Genomic DNA, 20162 nt, shown 5'->3' on the forward strand with positions numbered 1-20162 from the left:
CATCACACCCTGCCAGGTGAAGGTGTGTGGGTGAAACGTGACTAAAGCAGAGTCGTCTAAGTCCTCGGAGCATGAAACCTCCAGGATAAAATATTTGACCTTTCAGTTACTGCACTTTGCTCTAGGTTAAAGTGATGAGTGTTTTTGTAAAGCTAAATGTGCTCTATCTCCAGGCTACACCTTCCTCCTGAGACCCAAAAACAGACATCCAGCTGTCTCTTTGCTACCTCTCCAGGGGCATTTCTTAGTCATGTCCAGTTTAGAGCACGGTGACAGTCTCTCTCAAACCAGTAAACAGCATCGTTGTCCACGCAAGTGCTCTGGGAGCCACTCCACCCCAAATTGCTATTGTCCCCCTAGCGCAAATGAGGGTTACCTATTATTCAAGGACTCCAGCAGATGCCTTCCTTCTAAATGGTCTCTTCACACCCATGCTTGTCCCTACTCAATCCACTATCCACTGCTGCCAGTCATTTGTTAAAATGGAAACCAAGTTCCCGCCTAGCTTACCCTCCACCCCGGTCGGCTCCCCACTGCGTGAGAACACTGCCGGGCAGATCACCCTACTCCTCTCTCCCTGGCTCCCCGCGTGGGCCATCTGACTTCATTCAGCTGCTCACACTTTCCCACTCCAGGCTTCATACCTGCTTCACACATCTGGAGTCTGGAGTGCTCTCACCACCTGGGTATCTCCCCTTTCTCCCTAGGGTGTCATTTACACACCACTTCCCTGTAAGCCTCTCTTTAACTCTACGGACGGGAGGAAGCCCTCTTGTTCCTTGCTTCCAATGCAGCCTATGCATGACATCAGGACTTCACAGCACTTGCTACACTCCGATTATCTGCAATTACTGGTTTAATGCTTGTATTCTATGACTGGAAGTTGAATAAAGCATGCATTATACTTGGTTCACCTATGTAATCCAGCACCGTCATATACAGAGCTAATGACTTGACTGATTCTTAATGAAAATAAGCATGTGTTATACTTTATATAAACTGGATTGATTGAAAGCCACCATTGAAAACAAAAGTTATGTTTTATTTGAAGTTTTGTATTTGCACTAAATATGCCTTTCCCTGTTTTAGTAATTTGTTATAGTTATTTTCAATAATTCCCCTAACAGTTAATGAAAAAGTCTGTATTTAATTTTTCATTAATTAGTATGCTTGGCAGATTTACATTCAAGCCATCCTGTTTGTAATATGTTTAAACTGATCAAAAAAATTTTTGGAAGTAAAAGAAAAAATATTTATTAATACTATGAATTTCCAATGGTCAAAATTTGATTTTTTCTCCCTTTGTTCAAGTCAGTGTATGACTTTTTGGTAGAAATACATTCTAATTTCTGCAGAAATAGCAAAGAACTAAGATACTTGGCATTTAGCTCCAAAAATAAAACCAGCAGAGGGAGCATAAGAACATAAAACTAGTTTCCTAAGTCCCCATGGATTAGTAAATGCTATGTTTGGCCTCTGGGTACAACTATTAGGCCGATTCCATCATAACCCATATTTTTATATGACCTTCTGTACTATAACCAAGAGTGCTGGGTGAATGGTTATGACTCTGTACATACACCAAAGACTTGTCTGCTTCTGAGTTTGGATCTGGACTGATGAGACTCTAAAGATCACTGTAACGGATCTAGGTTCATCTTAAGGTCTATGTTTGGGAGGTAGGGGACTGAGGAGACTAATCTAATCCTTACAAAACCCCTTTTTCCAGAATTGTGTCTGGCCAAGCTTGCGACCTCGCAGGGCCCAGAATGAGTCTACTGCATAGGAAGAGCTCAACAATGTTTGAATCCCCATAGAATCTCTTAGAGGTCCTTGCTCCAGCTTTAAATAAATGAGTTGTGCTGTAGCCAGACTGGCAATGGGTAGATACTACTGCCAAGAATAATGACAAGTTAAATATGTGACTTGATACATTTGTCTTCATGTTAGTGACCTTTCTGGGCCATGTCTTGTCTTCCTCAAAGACAGCTCATGATAAAATCACATGAAAATGCTTTAAATATTTTAAGAAAGACAAGACACAATGTCAAGGTAACATTTTATATTAGAACTAACTCTCAAGACATGAAACCCTTGGGCCCCATCTGGTTCACCACACAGTGGTAAGCAGTAGCTACTTACCCTTTTTTTCTGACCTGGAGGCAACAATACAGAACTCAGAGCACTCCTACCAGCCACCATATGGTGAACTCCTGACCACTAACGAGCCAAAAGATCAGGCTCAATACCACCTCCGCCACACCAAATCTGGGAACTAGCCAGTCCATCGCCAGGCCTGCTGAGCTCATTGCCTAAATGTTACCTTCAGTCTGTCTACTCCTCGCTTTCCCATTACCACTGCCACGTTTTGAGGTGCTGGCTTTCCGATTACATGTCCTACTCTACTGCCAGAACTACCTCTTAAAATCCGATCAGGTTAACGTCTTTGCTTAAAACTCTATAATGGTTTTTTACTGACATCAGGGTAATGCCTCAGTGATCCGAACTGACTCTAGCTTCCTTTCTGGCTGTCCCCCACCTCCTACTCAGTGTTCTAACCAAAAAGAGTTACTAGAGTTGCCAAGAGAGCCACACTTGCAAATCTCCATGCCACCATGCTGGTTTGCTCTGCCTGGAATGTTCTTCTCGCTTTTTCATGAACTCAACACTTACTCCTCCCCAAAGATCTTAAATCAAGCAACATCTCCCCTAGGGAGGCCTTCCCTGATTAACTCCCACTCCCACCCAAGCTAGGTGCCCATTCTGTGTTCCTGGAGGCACGCGGTACCTGCTTCCCCACTGCGCTTGCCACCACACACTAGGATTACTGTTTAGCTTCTGTCTCTCTCACTGGGCTGTGTAGAATTTGAGGACAATGACTATGCCTTTATTTCTGTGATTGGGAGCACTGGCTGAGATCAACTAGGGAGGTGGGTCCAGGGCAGAACTCACAAAGAGACCACAAAGGAGATGGGAAAGAGCAGTTGGGAGAGGCAGAAGAAAACGGGGAAAGCACGTGTCACAGAAGCCCACAGAGGGCAGATACAAGCAGGAAGGAATGGCCATAATGTAAAACACTGCTGAAAGGTTTAAGTAGGACATAGCTTAAAACACGTCCACTGGATTTAGCAGGCCACTGGCCACCTGTGAGGGCAGTTTAGGCAAAGTGATGAGACAGGCCAAATTGTAGGTGGCTGGAAAGCAAATAGGAGGTGAAGAATTTGAAGCAGCTGGGAAAATGATATTCTTTTAAAAAAGCACTGCTATTTGCTACAACATAAAGTTTAGGTGGAGTGAAAAAAGGCAGTCACAAAACAACAAATACTATGATTCCCCTCATTGGAGGTACAGAGTATTCAAAGTCACAGAGACAGAAAGTGGAATGGTGGTCACCAGGGGCTGGGAAGAAGGGGGACATTAATGCTTAATGGGTACAGAACTTCAGTTTTGCAAAACAAGGTGAATGTACTTAATGTCACTGAGCTTGCACAGTTAAAAATGATTAAAATGATAAATTTTAGATTACATATATTTTACCACAATTTTTTTTAAAAAGGAAAAAGCATTGCTATTAAGAAAATAAGATGGAAGTTGCTACATGAAATTGAGAGGGGTTTTATTTGTTTTGTTTGTTTGTTTTTAACAGAGAGACAAGAAACTTTAGCATGTTAATAAATTGAGAAGAATAATTTAGTCAAAAGGGAGAAAAGAGAAAGACTTTTGGTGTGGAGACCCTGAGGAGACTGAGCCTGGGGCCACAGGACAGGGCAGAAGGGCAAAAGGTGAGGAGGGGACAGAGGAGAAGTTTGCCTGTTGAGGAGGGAATACGGGTAGACAAGAAAAATATTTTTTTAAAAGCTTCTATCTGATAACATCTACTTTTCTTTGAATGAGAATGATGGGGGATGGGAGGAGGGGTTTGGGGAGAGTGATGAAGGTCTGAGAAAGCTGTTGAGGGAAATGGCAGGAGTGTACTGAAGATCTGTAGAGGGTCTATTACCAAGAAGGAAGAACAAGGGGACCCTGAGCTGAGCATGTTGGGAAGCATGTGGCTGAAGCGATGCACCACTGGGAAGGAAGGAGAGATGGGGTGGAGACCTGGGGAATGAAGGATCAAGGAGCCGACTTCTCAACAAAGGCAAGAGCAAGTGGGTTTAGGGAAGTGAAAGATTACAACACTGAAGTTAGCAGTGAAACACAGATGTTTAAGATTCCTGGCTAGGGTATAGGTGGCTAAAAAGAGAAATCCGATCAGGAGGACCTGGGGCCCAGCCACAGGGGATGTTTCTGTGTGTCTTTCCTCCCAAAGGCAGCGATAATGCAGATGATCTTTTAAGACTCTTTTTCCCCCCCTGGATTCAATTTTCTCTTTAACTGCATTCCTTTTTTTCTCTTTAGAAAATCCCTTATGATCTAGGTACTATCTCATTTTACATCCTCATTCACCTACTTTTATTCTTATTATGATGTCTAAACTCAGCATTAACCTTGAGCTGTACTAAACTATGGGTTGGTTATCTGCAGAAGATGCAAAATCCCATTAGGATGAAAACAGGCAGTGACTCACTCCACAGAGTCAACATCACATATTAAAAATACTAGTAAAAATTTAACCATTATCACCTACTCAAGTCTTTTAAAAGTTAAGAGTGGATATTTTATATTACCTTATTTAAATGAACCTGAGGAGACCAGTAACATTAAAAGGGCCTTGGGTTTTAAACTGAATAGAACCCAAAAGGAAGGGAAGTTAAAGAGGAACTTGTACCTTTTTATGCAACATGGCTACCCATGATAAACATAGTTTTCATTTCATTCGTCTTGGAATTGGGAGTATCTCTTGCACACCATCTCCTTGCTCCATGGATGGCAATGACAGACTGAGGCAGCTGTCCAATGGGGTTTGTACAGTTGTCATACAGTCTCAAACAATGTCTCATTAACATATGCCAACATTGGCTTTCTCCAGGGCAACATGATAAAGAATTAGTCACCAACATTTTCAAAAAAGATTGGTTCTTCTTTTGTCTGGATCGATGAAGAAAATTTTTGACATTATATCTTACTGAGTCATTCGGAAATCAGTTATGTGTATGTGTATCTTTGCATAAACCCAGAGAGTACCTTGTCACTTTCACAACATGTCATATGAACACCAGAACATGCAGCAGGTGCTAGCTCACTGGAGAGCAAGTAGCACACAGAGATTTTGCTTTCAATCCCACCTGTATGTCCTCTGAATGTTGTGATCAGGGTGCAGTTTTCTTGCTCCAGTTTGAGGATGGTTACTTGGCCTGAATGGTCACCAATAAACACATGCCGGGTTTCAACATCGAATCTATCATGAAGCATTAAGGATTGTTTCTCAAAATCAAGTGGAGGGATTTACAAAAATAAATAAACGTAAAAAACAATGTGCAAATCCCCTATGAGGAAAACCTGGACATAATGCTGCAAGATACAAAAGTGAATATAACAAAATGAAAGAAAGACACAGTTTTATTGGACAATATGACTCAACATGATAAAGATGTCAATTCGCACAACATGAAATGATAAATTTAATATAATCCCTATAACAATTCCGACATGTTTTCTCCTAGAACTAGATATGTTAATTTTAAAGTTCATACAGAAAAATAAATAAGAAGAGCTAGAAATGCTCTGAAAATAAATAGTAATGTGGTTACGTAATAGGGGAAGGCTAGCCCTACCAGATATTAAAATATGTTATAAAGTCCCTTTAATTAAAAGTGTGGATTTGGTGTGTATATAAACAAACAGACCAATGGAATAGAATAGAAAGTCTAGAAAGAGACCCAAAAACATACAGAAATTTGCAACACGTCTAATAAAGGTGGTTCTTCAAAAGAATAAGGAAAAGATGGATTAAAAAAAGGATACTGGCACAAACTGGACAGTCATTTGGAAAAATAAAATAGGCTCTGTATTTCACATTATATACCAGGAAAAATTCCAAATGAATTAGAGATCTAAATGTAAAAAATTAAAAATATAAGTTCTAGATGGGAGAGTTCCTTTATAACTTTGGGGTGGAAAACACTATTTATACTCAAAAACACAGATGACAAATACTATAAGCAAACCTTAAAGACAAACTTGAAAAAATATTTGCAACTTATGTCACGAAAGGCCCAAATCTCTAATACATAAAAAGAGCAATCAAGAAGAAAAAGATCATAAACTTAATAGAAAAATAGGCAAAATTTATGGATGGATAGTTCGAGAAATGAAAATGGTGCTGTGTAAAAAGGAATTGACTTAGTAGGGCTCACTGCTGTCCTTTGAAAGGCTGTCTATGAGGCTGCCATGGCATCTGGGAACTTGGATTTCAGGAGGGTCCCCGCTATTAACAGATGAGAGTGGCTCACTGTGCCCTAACTGTACAAACAACATGGTTTATGCCAAACACCTGCTTTCCTTCTGGGATTCTGGAAGTTTGGTACATGCCAGGCAGAGGCTGCCAACAGACAGTGACCAGTATCCAGTAAAAATCCAAGGTGCTAAGTCTCTAGGGAGCTTTCCCTGGTGGATAATGGCTAGCAATCCTACCTCTAGAGACCTATCCCAGAGAAACGCTGGCAAAAAAAAAAACCAAAATGACACATGCCTAAGGCTATTTACTCTATATTACTGTAATAGCTAAAATTTAAAAATAACCCAAAAGTCCTACAAAAGGAGACTTACTGAATTAACTATGATACGTCCATGCAATAGAATACAAAGCAGCTGGGGAAAAAAAGACCTCCATACCATAAACAAAGTGACATGGAGTAACTTTCAAGATATACTATTATGTGGGAAAAAAAGCCAAGGTATGTTAAGAGTCTATATGCTATACTACTTTTATGTAACAAAGGGAGGAAATGCAAAGATAAGTGTGTGTGTGCTCATATTTAGAAAAGGAAGCACTGGAAGGATAAATTGAGCTCTAACAAAAAAGGCTGCTTATGGAGAAGGGAGAAACAGCTGAGGGGACAGGAACAGTTGTGGACTTCTCGTTATATAATTTCCACTTCGCAATCTTGTAATTATTTTATACATTAAAAATATTTATAAAATTAAAAGGAAAAAAACCCCTCAAACTGATAATAAAATTTAAAACAAATAAACCTAACTACTGGTGATACAGCCATGTAGTTAACATAAAGATCTCAAGTGACTTCAAAACACAGCATTTTGACTGTAAGTATAATATATTCTAAGGACAGAGAGAACTGCAAAGAAATCTAAAATGTCATTCAGTAGTCTTGTTATTATAATATTACTATTATTATTTCGAAACAACTTAAACATACTATAGGATAAGTAAGGAATTATGTTGTTTTAGGAACCAAGATTTTCAGCCCAAGGCAAAAGAATCAAGTACAAAAATGAAGTAAAAATCTTCTAATGTTAAATTTGAATTGGAAATATTATATAAACTGATTATTTTTTTAAAAAATACACACATATATCTCCTAGCTTTCTCTGAATACAATATCTCACTAAAAGAAGCAGGTGACTGCAGGGCTGGGACAGGAAGGTACAAGATGAGCTTAAGACAGTTGTGCCAAAAAGCAAGGAAGCTCTCAGAGGCTATGGGTTGTGCCAAAAAGACACAGGAGCCAATATGAATCTTACTGGCCAAAGATGAGACAATATGAACATTAAAAAAAAAAAAAAGCCAATTTATTAAAATACACTTAATATATTATTAAACAAACTCTAAGACTTTATAATGATGTTCAAAATAATAATAATAATAAAAGATGCCTATTGGAGGTAACCAGGACACTAACTTTCTATCTGAAAATGAGCAATTAAAAAGTAATAATTAAGAATTTATGTTGCTTTTCCTGTACTAATTGTATTTCAGGATAATCAAAGAGCCCTAGTTAAATGAGGTAAAGTTCTACTTTATAGCAGAATTCCAACTAATACATGTATAAGAAATGACAAGATTACAAAATCAACATTTTGCAATGCCAGTGGAAGAACTGGTTTAGGCAAAGATCAGCAATGGATGAAACCATGAAATGAAAGGGTTATGGGAGGACTGCAATGTAGGGAATGGCTGTCACCACCTGAACCACTAATTAATCTTGGTTTCACTGAAAGGGTGACAATCCCACGTACTACGTGCTTCCTGCTATGAAGCAATATGGAACACAACAGCACAATTACTAAGTGTCTTACCAAAAGTTGAATCTGAACTGAATGAAGATTTCAGAGGCACTTTCAGTTTACAGAAATGTATGGGATATGGGTAGGTAGAGGAAAAGGTTAAATGACAACATGAGGAAGCAGAGATCAATGCAGCACGTGGAACTGTCTATAGAAGAACTGCCTTTACAGTGGCATTAAAAGAAAGGCTGGGGTCACTGCTCTGGATTGAGAGATTGAGGAGATGTGACAACCTTACTCAACTGTGGGCTTTGTTTGGATCCAACTTCAAACAAACCCACTGCAAAAAACCATTTTAGAAACCATTAAGTGAAATTTGAAAATTGATTGATCATTTAACAATATCAAAGACTATAAATTTTTAGAATAATAGCACTGTGGTTATTGAAAAAAATATCCATAATTTTTAGAAGTATGTAAGAATGGAATGACATAAGGTCTGGAATTTGCTTTAAAATGCTCCAGGAAAAAGAGACAGAAAGCAGAAAGGGACAAAAGAATCAATAGTGGATCTGAGTGATGAGTATGTGAGTGTCCATTATACTATTTTTTTCCAATTTGGTACATGTTTCGATATTTTTCATAATACATCTTTTAAAAAAGTAAAGAACAAGGCATAACAAATTCTCCCTGTCTCAAGAAAAGTTATACTCTACAAACAAGTAGATATATCTAAAACAAAATTAAGATTTATATGGAACAAGATTACCTTAAATTTATCTTGATTAATTATAAGAACACAGATGAAAAAACATTTAATTTGATACACAACAGTCTCTACAATTGCAAGAAAACAATAGAATTCTCTAAAAAATATATATGTATAAACTCAACTAGAGTTATTTGGAAGAAGGCTGAAATAAAACTGTAGTACAACCTCACAGCCAGAGTGACTGGCATTAAGTATGATACGAGGAAATATGAAAAATCAAGATAACAGCTTTTCAGTACTCTCCTTGAATATGAACAGATCTAAGAGACTATTTGGTGGAAAGACATTTTACTACATAGGGTGACATCTTGAAACTACCTCCAACATGAATAGCATCTTAAAATGAAGAGTACTTGGATTATTCTTGTGGAAGCATGAAACATGTGATCAAATCATGGTCAAATGACAAGACTGAAAGGTGAGGCTAAAGTATTCACAAATTTACAGACTATGAAGGGAGTGAGGAAGTAAACAGTTCTATTTCCTAGCACTGACCTGCAATGGGATCTCTGGGAGATACCGCCATCCTGCTGTAGCCAGCCATGCAAAGGACTCGCCGAAAGACTGATTCCTAAGCCGTAGTCCTGGTGCTTCCAGGTAACAGTCATGTGACCTCAAGAAAGTCACTAAGCTATCTCAGCTTCTCTGAGCCTTAGTTTCTACATTGTGAAAATTGAGAGAATTAGGTCTTTTTCTTTTTACTTCATCTTACTGTTTTGATGAACAAAATAACATGTAGAAAAATCTCAGGGACTGCAAATATAAGTTATTCTTTTTCCTCTCCTTCTCTGCCTTATTATTACTACTGTTACTGTTGGTTTTATAGTTCACTTAATATTTGAAGCCTCATATCTTTAGCCAAATCAATGAAAGATTTTGAGGTTATTCAGAAATTGATAATTTAGTTTGTAAACTGGTCAGTCTCTTTGTCTTCCTTTATTTCTCTACTTCAATTTTGGTTGTTTTCATTGCATATTTACTCTTCAATAAAAGGCCTGAAAAGAAAGAAAAATGTTGAATTTAATATGATTCATTCTGTCACTTGTTGGCTTGGGTGAATGGCTGTCTGAGGTGGAGATGGTCGAGAAGTAGTTCATGTGTAGAAGTCTCTTATCTAGACCACTAGTGTTCACTAGTGTCCAAGATCTGCTTCTTCCTTCCTTTATGAAAAAACAAAACAAATAAAAAAACCCAAAACAAAACAACAACAACAAAAAAAAAACTCAGTATGCGAGGTAGCAGAAAAAGAAAGAGAGGTGGGGAGTGGAGAGCTCCCATGAGAAATGTGTTTAAAAACTTGATTTTAATGTGAACTCCAATACTGTATGGGCTGCCTGTTAACAATCTGTGCACTAGGCAGCTCCCAAAGAAACACCTCCAGCATTGGGAAAGCCACATGGTTCTTGGCTGACACTCTGGCAAAAGCAGTGCTGTTATGCCATCAGGGTGCAGCACTGGCAAACCACCAGGAATGTATGTGCTCCCAGGAGTAAGAGTTAGCACTGTGGCTCCAAAACCAGAGCTGGAGCGATGGAGCTGGTGGAGGTGAGCGAATCTTCTGAAAGGGCCTGTCTCTCTGTAGTACTGCAGATCCCCTTTGCCTGAATAGCAAGGTTAGATTGGACAGTCATGGATGCTGGGAAATGAAGCCACAGGCTTCCACACATACACAAGGGCTTCTGGAATCCAATCACACAGTTTTTTATGCTGGGTAAACTGCATGGTGCAGCCAAGCGAAGCAGCTGAAAAATGAGGATGACTCGGAGATGCCTGAAGACAGTCAAAGACCACCACAGTGAAGACAAGTTCAATTCTGTGTATTTGTGTTTCATTATTCATTTTCGGATAGTCTAAAAAGTAAACTTCTTAAAGGCAAGATCGGTATTTTTTCTATATTCCTTGGCTTGGCTAATGATATAGGAGCTGGTGTATGAAGAACAAATTATATCGGTGCCATTAGTTCTGCTCTCAAAGGGGTAATGAAGTATAATGGGGAAATAGTGGTCCAAGTAGAAGACCTGGGTTCTGGCAGTGACTTTGCTACATACACCTGTGCGGGGAGCCGCACGTAAGGCACGTGACCCTCTGGGCTTCAGCTCACTCATCTGTAAAATGAGTTGAGTGGATGAGCTCTAAGGGTCTTTCCAGCTCTAACTCTATAAAAATTATTACTCTATTGGCAAGAGGGATCATGTATTTCAATTCAAGCATTAGGCTTGTCTGAACTGGCTCTTAGAAAGTAAACTTTAGAGTTTCTTTTATTAACAGGTGGCATCACCCTCTCAAAGACAAGCTGATCCTGTTCTCCATTCCTTATTGCCCTGGCTTCTGGTCTTCTTGGTAATGTGCCACTTTGATAACCATCCATAAAGGCCATTCTTAGTTTCTTCATCTTGCCCTTTCAGCGAGGAAAATAAGCGTGACATTAGCCTATACATACAAAAAATACAGCTACTGCCACACATCCACAAAGACACAGCAAAATACTTTTTCAAGTTGTAGAGAATCACTGAATAGGCATTTTACAAAAGAGATAAAATCTGAAAGCAAGTCTTACTATTTCTGTCTGCTTTGGCTGACAAACGATCTATTTCCATCTATTTCCTCCTTTGCCAGAAAATGAAGAGTTCTATGTTTTTTAAATTAAGAAAGCCAAGGCTCCTCACTCCTCTCAATGGTAGCATCATCTACATAGCCTTCATACTTGTCAAGCCCATGCTCCCTGGAGCCTAGTGAGGACCACTCAGTATTAGCAGGTGCTCACACAGAGCACCTGGACCCTAGAAACTTGGGAGAGAGGAATTAACATCATTCTATGGACCCTGGAAATGTCTTGTACCTGGAACAAAGCCCGTAACATGGTAGCCTCTCAAATGTTTTTAAAATGAATAGGAATCCTGTGGTGTTTCTGCCAGGCACCAATGGGAGTGTGCACAACCTTACTATCTATGTGTACATTACTTTTGTACAAAAATAGAAGACTGTACTTCAGTGATGGTTTTATCTCCATGTTCCATAATTCCTTCCGACAGCTGAGGCTCACAGTCTGGGCCGAGTCCTATCTAATGTCAGACTTTGAGTCATGGCAGAACGCAACCTGCTCAGCAGGGTCTGTTATTTTAGGCAAAAGAACGAACCTCACTTTACTCCTCTTACATGAGAGTTTGCACATTAGGAAAGTCTATGAGCATCTTAATCAGTAGGGCAAGTCAGCAAATAAAAAACTTTCAAGTTGCACATACCCCAAATTTTCATGAAAGAAAGAAGCCAACAGCTAAGTTCCCACCAAGGAATCTGGTCCAGCAAAGGATACTGCAGGCCCGAGGCCACAGCACTGGTGCGATAACCTCCCAGGCGCTGCCCGCTCTCAGAGCAGTGCCAGGCAAATTGCTTGTCCTGTCCTGTGCTCAGCACCCACTCCAGCTCCAGGACAAACAGGATCATCGTCACTCTGCTCTGATGCGCTGGAAACCAAGAAAAAAGAAAACAACCCATAAAGTATCCTAAAAGAGGCTGGTAAAGCATGGTCCACAGAGGTGCAGGTTCTCTTCTCCTCACTCCCAAAATAAACAAAAACAGCCTAGAACAGGGGCTCTCATCAGTGGCTGGGGTGTGCCCCTGTAAGGAGCACATCTAAGTTTTTATATGACTTTTTAAAAATGATCCATTTCTTCCCACTGCTCTTTTCTTTCCTGCCTCCATCAACCCAAAAATTAGTACCACAGAGGGATCCCGTTACTGAAAGGCCTGGGCCACTACTCTGAGACGTGTTAGAGCTGCTGGCTAGAAAAATCAGATTCAGTGTGACTACAAAACACATTAGAAACAATGTTCTTGTAACAAAGTCACTGGAGTCATTTTATCTAAGCTTAAAATAAGTAAGGATGATTACTCTTCTTTGGATAAAGTCTGGCTGATAAGTCTACAACGAAGTTGTACATCAATTTTCTGGAAGACATCAAACGCTTAGAAAGGAGGACGGAATTAGTCCCGAGTGCTAAATAAAAGAGGATGAAATGTCTCTTACATCAAACTACACATACGTGTAGTCATGACAGCAATTTTCCCAGGGCTGCTCATACACAAGAACAACATCATCACAGAATTACTGCATCACACGATTTCAGAGTTAGAAGGAACTATTCATGTCACCATCCCCATCTCCCTATTTTACATATTTTTCATTTTCAGGGCAAACTGGGGCACAATAAAGTTGAAGAGCTTGGTCAATGTTTCGTGGCTTCTCAACTACCAAATAAAATCAGTAAAATATTTGCTTTCTTCTTATTACACAGTTCTAAGGGGTGAGGTAGAGGGGGTCTGTGGCCACTGAACAGAGCTGACAGGAATAAACAAAGGCTGGCATACTGGAACCTGGACCTCACTAGTCCAGTCTGGTGGGTGAGGATAGACTCATCATCAGTGCGATGCACTGATAGAGAAGACATGTTTTCATGTTTTGATCATGAAAATACACAGTATAGACGGATCAATGCAGCTCCATCGGCAACAACAACATCACCTGCAATTTCTGAGTGCCTAACAAGTGCCAATACTTAAATATATGATCTCAGTTATTGTAATGACCCTACAAAGGTGGGTGGTGTCCTTTTACAGATACAACCTGTCCATGGCAAGATGACCCTTTTAGATTGGCTATCAAATAATACAGTCAAAACCAGAGTGAATACCCCCACAGAGAAGTCATTTCAACAAATGCCTGATGTTTTAAAATCCGATATTTTAAGCATGGAGAATCTAAAGGGATATAGAAGGGGTACAGAAGCAATAATATTATGACTTCTCTACAGTGAATATTTGCCTTTCAGCATATCAGCCACCATCAAGATCAAAATGTCTTTAACTGAAAGATGTGACTTCTTGGAGAAACTCTTTAAGATCTTGTCATGTCTGTGTCACGAGATGTCTAATTCAAGTTCCATCAATGATGGAATAAAAACAAATTCTCTAATGGGTCCAGGAGCACCCAAGTATATTTTAGGCAGAAGGTGGCCCCCAGAACTTTGCCCCTTTTTCTCGTAAAGAGGCCTCTGACCCTATCACTTTCTAAATCCAAAGGGATGAGAGTAGCCCAGAAGATATGGGGTGCTAGCCCTCTGAACTGCCATTATGTGCCAGAGGAGGAGACAGAGGCGTAAAAATGTTATGTGACTTGTTCAAAGCTGCACAATCAATGAGTGATGAAACTAAAATTAAAATCCTAGTCTTTCTGCCAAAGCTGGTTCTCTTTCTCTTTGTCAGGCTGCCTATGACTACTGAAGAAACAAAACAAAAATCCAAAACTCAAACACATACTGTTTCTCAGGTGACAGAATTCTTTTATTCAAAAAAAAAAAAAAAAAAAAAAAAAAGAGCAAAAAACCCTTTCAAGAGCCATATATATCACTAAGTGTCTAAAACCTGGGCTTGAAGCTTAACTATATTCTTGAATAGGAATGGTGAGATAGGACATTCTATCTTGATCCTGATCTTAAGGGAAAGAATCTAGTTTCTCAGAGTTAAGTATGATGTTAGCTATAGATTTTTTAGATGTTTCTTTATCAAGTTGAAGAAGTTCCCCTCTATGCGTAGTTTGCTAAGAATTTTTATCATGAATGGGTGTCAAATTTTAACAAATGCTTTTTCTGCATCAGTTGATATGATCACATGATGCTTCTTCTTTAGTCTTTTGATATAATGGATTATACTGATTTTCTAATGTTGAACCAGCTTTGCGTATCTGGAATAAATCCTACTTGGTCAGGGTATATAATTCTTTTTATACATTGTTGGATTGACTAGTATTTTTTGCAGGGTTTTACATCTATTTCATGAAGAGACACTGGTCTGTAGTTTTCTTTTCTTGTAATTGTCTGGTTTTTGTTATCACTGATTTTTAAAAAAATGTTTATTGAGATAAAATTCACCATTTAAACCCTTCTAGAATGTATAATTTAGTGGTTCTTAGTATGTTCACAATCTATGTTGTGCAATCATCATGGAAAATGTTCTATTTCCAGAACACTTCCATCATCCCCAAAATAAACCCATATCCTCAACTCCCCCTTCCCTGGGCAACCACTAATTTACTTTCTGTCTTGACAGATTCTTCTATTCTTGACATTTCATATAAATGTAATCGCACAATGTGCAGTCTTCTGTGTCTAGTTTCTTTCTATTAGCATGTTTTCAAGGGTCATCCATGTCATAGCACGTATTAGTACTTCATTCCTTTGTTATGGCCAAATAATAATTCATTGCACAGATATACCACATATCCATTTATCCATTCATCCACTGATGAACATTTAGGTTTTCATTTTTTGCAGTTATGAATAATTTTGCTATGAACACTTGTGTAAAAGTTTTTGTGTGACTACAGGTTTTCAATTCTCTTGAGTACACAGCTAGAAGTATAAATACTGTCACAAGGTAACTATGTTTAACTCTCAGAAACTGACAAACTATTTGCCAAAGTGGCTTCACCATTTTACATTCCCACCAGCAGTATATAAGGGTCCCAATTTCTCCACATCCTTGCCAACACTAGTCCCCCTCCTATTTTTGAGAGGAATGAGTATTTATTGAACCATTGAACTATGTTTCAGGTACTATACTGAGCAATTTACAACTGTAACTTCTTTTTTATTGTGGTAAGATAAACAAAACGCAAAATATATCATTTTAACCACTTTTAAGTGTATGATGCTGTGGCATTAAATACATTTACATTTTTGTATAATCATCACCACCATCCAATCTCCAGAACTTTTTTATATTCCCAAATAGAAACTCTGTACCCGTTAAGCACTAACTCCCCATTTCCCCTGCCCCCGCCTCAGCTCCTGACAACCACTTTCTGCCTCTATAAATTTGACTACTCTAGGTACCTCATTTAAGTGGTATTACGAAGTATATTTGTCTTTTTATGACTGGCTTATTTCACTTAGCATATTATTTTCAAGGTTCTTCCATGCTATAGCATATGTCAGAATTTCGTTTCATTTTAAGGCTGAATAATATTCCACTGTACGTATATACATTTTCTTCCACCTTTTAAATATTGTAAATAATGCTGCTATGCACATGGATATACAAATAAATATGTTTGAGTCCCTGCTTTTATTTTTTTGGGGGTATAAACCTGGGATAAACCTCACGTGGTCCTTTTTATGTATTGATGAATTTCATTTGCTAAAATTTTGGTTATATTTCTTGCATTTATTTTCATGGGGAATGTTGGCCTGTAAATTTCTTTTCTTGCAATGTCTTTGCCTAGTTTTAGTATCAGATAATGCTGACTTCATAAAATGAGTAGAGAAATCTCTTACTTCTCCAATTTCTCAGAGTTTGTATAGAGTTTGTATTCTTCCTTGAATCTCTGGCAAATCATTCACCAGTAACGCACCTAGGCCTGGAGTTTTCCTTGTGGGAAGATTTTAATCATAAATTCAATTTCTTTAGTAGATACAGGGTTATTAGGGTTATCTATTTCTTCTTGAGTGACCTTTTGCAGTTTGTATCTTTCAAAGACTTGTCCGTTTCATTAAAGTTGTTAAACTTATTAGCATAAAGTTATTCATAATATTCCCTATTTTCCTTTAAGTATCCCTAGATCTATAATAATAGCACTTCTCTCATTCTTGATATTGGTAATTTGCATTCTCTCTCTCTTTCTCTCTCTCTCTCTGTTAAGTCTGGCTAGAGGTTTATTACTTTTATTGATCTTCTCAAAAAAGAACGCAGCTTTGGGTGTCATTGATTTTTCTCTATTTTATTTTCTATTTCATGAACTTCTGCTATGACCTCTCTTCTGTTTCCTTTTTTTCCTCTTTCTGGTTTCTTGATGAAGAAACTGAGGTCACTTTTGAGGCCTTCTTCTCTTCTAACATGGGTGTTTAGTGCTATAAATTTCCCCTTATGTACTGCTTTAGCAGCATCTCATGAATTCTGATACTATGCTTTCATGTTCACAGTTCAAAATACTGTTGATTTCTCTTTTTTTTTCTGTGACCCATAGATTATTCAGATGTGGGTTATTTAGCTTCCTAGTATTTGGAGATTTTCTAGAGATCTTTCTATTATTGATTTCTACTTAAATTCCATTTTGATCAGAGAACATTACCTTACATGACTGAATTCCTCCAAATTTATTCAGACTTGTTTTATGGCCCAGAATATGGTCTACGTTGATAAATGTTCTGTGTACATTTTTAAAAGAATGTATATTCTGCTTTAGTTAAATGTAATGTTCTATAGATGGCAACTACAACAAGTTGGCTCTCTGTGTTATTCAAGTCTTCTATACCTTACTGATTTCTGCCTGCTTATTCTATCAATTATTGAAACGTTCTATCAATTATTGAGAATATTAAATTTCCTGACTATAGTTATGAATGTGTCTATTTAGCTTCCTAAAATTTCATGAAGTTTTACTTCACCTATTTCAAAGTTATGTTTATTAGGTGCATAAACGTTTAGGATTGTTATGCCCTCCTGAGGGATTGACCCCTTTATCTTTATGAAATGATCTTTTTTATCCCTGGTAATAATCTTTGCTCTGAAACCTACTGTGACTAATGTTAACAGAGCTACTCCAGCTTTCTTTCGACTAGTGTTTGCATAGTATGTCTTTTTCCATCATTTTATTTTTTACCTACTTATGCTTTTATAGTTAAGGTAGTTAACTTATAGGCAGTTTATATTTGGGTCTCTCATTTGCATTATATCTCATGGTCTTTGTCTTTTAGTTGGCTTTAGATCATATACATTTACTGTGATTATTGATAACTTGGTTAGGTTTAAATTTACTATTTTTCCCCCCATCTGTTCTTTTTCTCTTTTTTCTTGATTAACTAAGAATTATTTTATGATTCCATTTTATCTCCTTAGTTGGTTTCTGAGTTGTAGCTTTTTATTATTTTATTGGTTGCTTTAGGGCTAGTAGTATACATCTTTAACTTACAGTCTTCCTTTAAGTGATACTCTATCATTTCATGTATAGCTTAAGAACTTTACAATAGTATACTTCCATTTCTCTCCACCCCTTGGCCTTTGTTCTCTTATTGTCATACATTTTAAATTTACATATATTACGAACATCATGCTCTTTGTCATTATTTTTAAACAGCCAATTGTCTTTTAAAGAGACTTGAATAATAAGAATAAACCTTATACAGTTGACTCTTGAACAACATGTGTTTGAACTGTGCTGGTGCACTTATATGTGGATTTTTCCCAATAAATATAGTCAGCCCTCTGTATCCATGGGTTTCACGTCTGCAGATTCAACCAATCACTGATCAAAAATAGTATTTTCGATCTTCAAACTGTATTTTATTGTTCTGTGCCATTTTATACAAGGGGCTTGAGCATCCGTGGACTTGGATATCACTGGGCCGAAACCAATATTCCCACAGGTTCAGAGAGGGTGACAGCAGTTCTTATCATGAAATTCTTATCACGTTTGGTGTTCTATCTTCATTCTTTTGTGTAAATCCATACTTTCCTTTGACAGCACTTCCTTCCTTCCTGAAGGATGTCCTTTAACATTTCTTTTAGTACAGGTCTATGGATGGCAAATTCTTTCAGTTTTTCTATATCTGGAAAAATTTTTATTTCACCTCTATTTCTGAAAGATATTTTCATTGGGTATAGAATTCTATGTTGGCAGTTCTATTTTTTCAGTAATTTAAAGATGTTGTTCCACTGACATCAAATCTATCGCTTCACTAATTTACTGTGTCTAATCTACTCACTAATTTTTCGTATCTAAAAATTCTATTTGATTCTTTAAAAAATTTGCCTTTTTTTTTTTTAATAGGCTTTTTATTTTCTTCTGGTTTCTATACCTTCTCTGATTTTAAAAAATATTTTAAAAGATATAATGGTTGTTGGTCATTATTTAAGATTCTTGGCACAATTTTTACATTAACTTCCTAATTTGGAGCTTCTAGTACCACACAATTGGTTTAAATCTGTACTCCAAATCCAAAAGTTTTCTTTTTTTATAAACTGACATATAAGATTGTATTAATTTAAGGTGTTCAACATAACGATTTGATATACGTATATATTGTGAAATGATTACCACAAAGAGTTTTGTTAACATCTATCACCTAACATACACTTTTTTTTTCTTGTGATAAGAACTTTTAAGATCAAAAGTTTTTAGTTAGGATTTTGATTTATCATGAGAGACTTTTCCCTTCTATCCAGATTTGAGATGAGCAATAAATTTCCCTGTGATTTTCTGAGTCAATTAAGTGGAGAGTTTTGTTCCTCTCTTTTTCATGGGGTTATAACCTTTTATGGATTTCAGCTTTATATGGAAATCTCAGTTGCATTTCCCATCTCATTCAGACCCTCATCTCAGGTCCCCCAACTGAACATTCATGCAAAAGCTTCTAGCTATTAGTGGCTCTTTTTATTTCTGCAGGACAACTGCAATGTCAAGTCATGTGTACAGCACTATGAGCTTTGTGTTTTCTCTTTGCTTCTAGCACATAGGAATCTTCCTTTTGTTTCTTTCATGAGCTTAGCAGCGCTGCATTAAAAAGAGCAACAAAAAAAACAAAAGAAAGGATCATTTTACCATTTCTTTAGGTGTTTGTGGTGAAAGAGTTTATTCAGTCCTTTAGTTATCAATTTTTTAAATAAACCTCTTATAGACAAAATGGGAACAAATGAGCTATATTTTGATATGTTACATGTATATAAACCTGGGTGGATATAAGAGATCCAAAGAATAATGGCATACAAAGCGTGGTTTCTAGTGATATGATCATCATTTATGCATCTGTGAGGCCAATCGTTATTTTTAACAAAGACATAGGGATGATATATTTTAGCATTATACATTTAAGAAAAACACAAAACAAAGGGAGAGTTAATAAATTTGATGACAACTAGGATTTCAAAATATCTTGATAAGCTAAGATGATGGACTAAATAAAATGAGATGATAACAGAATGTGAAGTCAAGCATTTAAGATAAAAACAAAATAAAACAAAATAAAACAAAACAAGAAACAGCTTTAAAAGTACAAGAGATGCAGCCTAATAACAACTCAAGTGAGAACTGTTGAGGTAGTTGAGTTGACTGCTCTGCATGAATCCACAGTGTAAAGTGGCTGTCACCTTAATATTAGAACAGTGCCCAGGAGATGAAAGAAATAAGATTTTGTACTTATCACATTATATATGTGTATTACCTCTTATTGTGTAACAAATTACCCCAAAACTTACTGACTTAAAACAGTAA

The 20162-nt window shown here is 37.4% G+C and overlaps 1 protein-coding gene across 5 annotated transcripts in view; it reads right to left on the bottom strand.

Annotated features, from left to right (window-relative positions):
• The window catches only part of WDFY2 (WD repeat and FYVE domain containing 2), a 154066-nt gene that overhangs the window by 33592 nt on the left and 100312 nt on the right, over nt 1–20162 (bottom strand). For 4 of the 5 annotated variants that reach the window (XM_006909006.3, XM_025044766.1, XM_025044765.1 and 1 more), the window contains exons 5-6: nt 12213–12363; nt 5226–5338 (exon numbers count right to left, since the gene is read on the bottom strand). The exons of the other annotated variant lie outside the window; for it this stretch is intronic. In XM_006909006.3, the coding sequence (XP_006909068.1) occupies nt 5226–5338; nt 12213–12363 (264 nt within the window). The remainder of the gene's footprint in view (nt 1–5225; nt 5339–12212; nt 12364–20162) is intronic. 5 annotated transcript variants of the gene reach the window in all.

This window comes from Pteropus alecto, unplaced genomic scaffold, assembly GCF_000325575.1.
Source record: "Pteropus alecto unplaced genomic scaffold, ASM32557v1 scaffold413, whole genome shotgun sequence".
Lineage (NCBI taxonomy): Eukaryota > Metazoa > Chordata > Mammalia > Chiroptera > Pteropodidae > Pteropus > Pteropus alecto.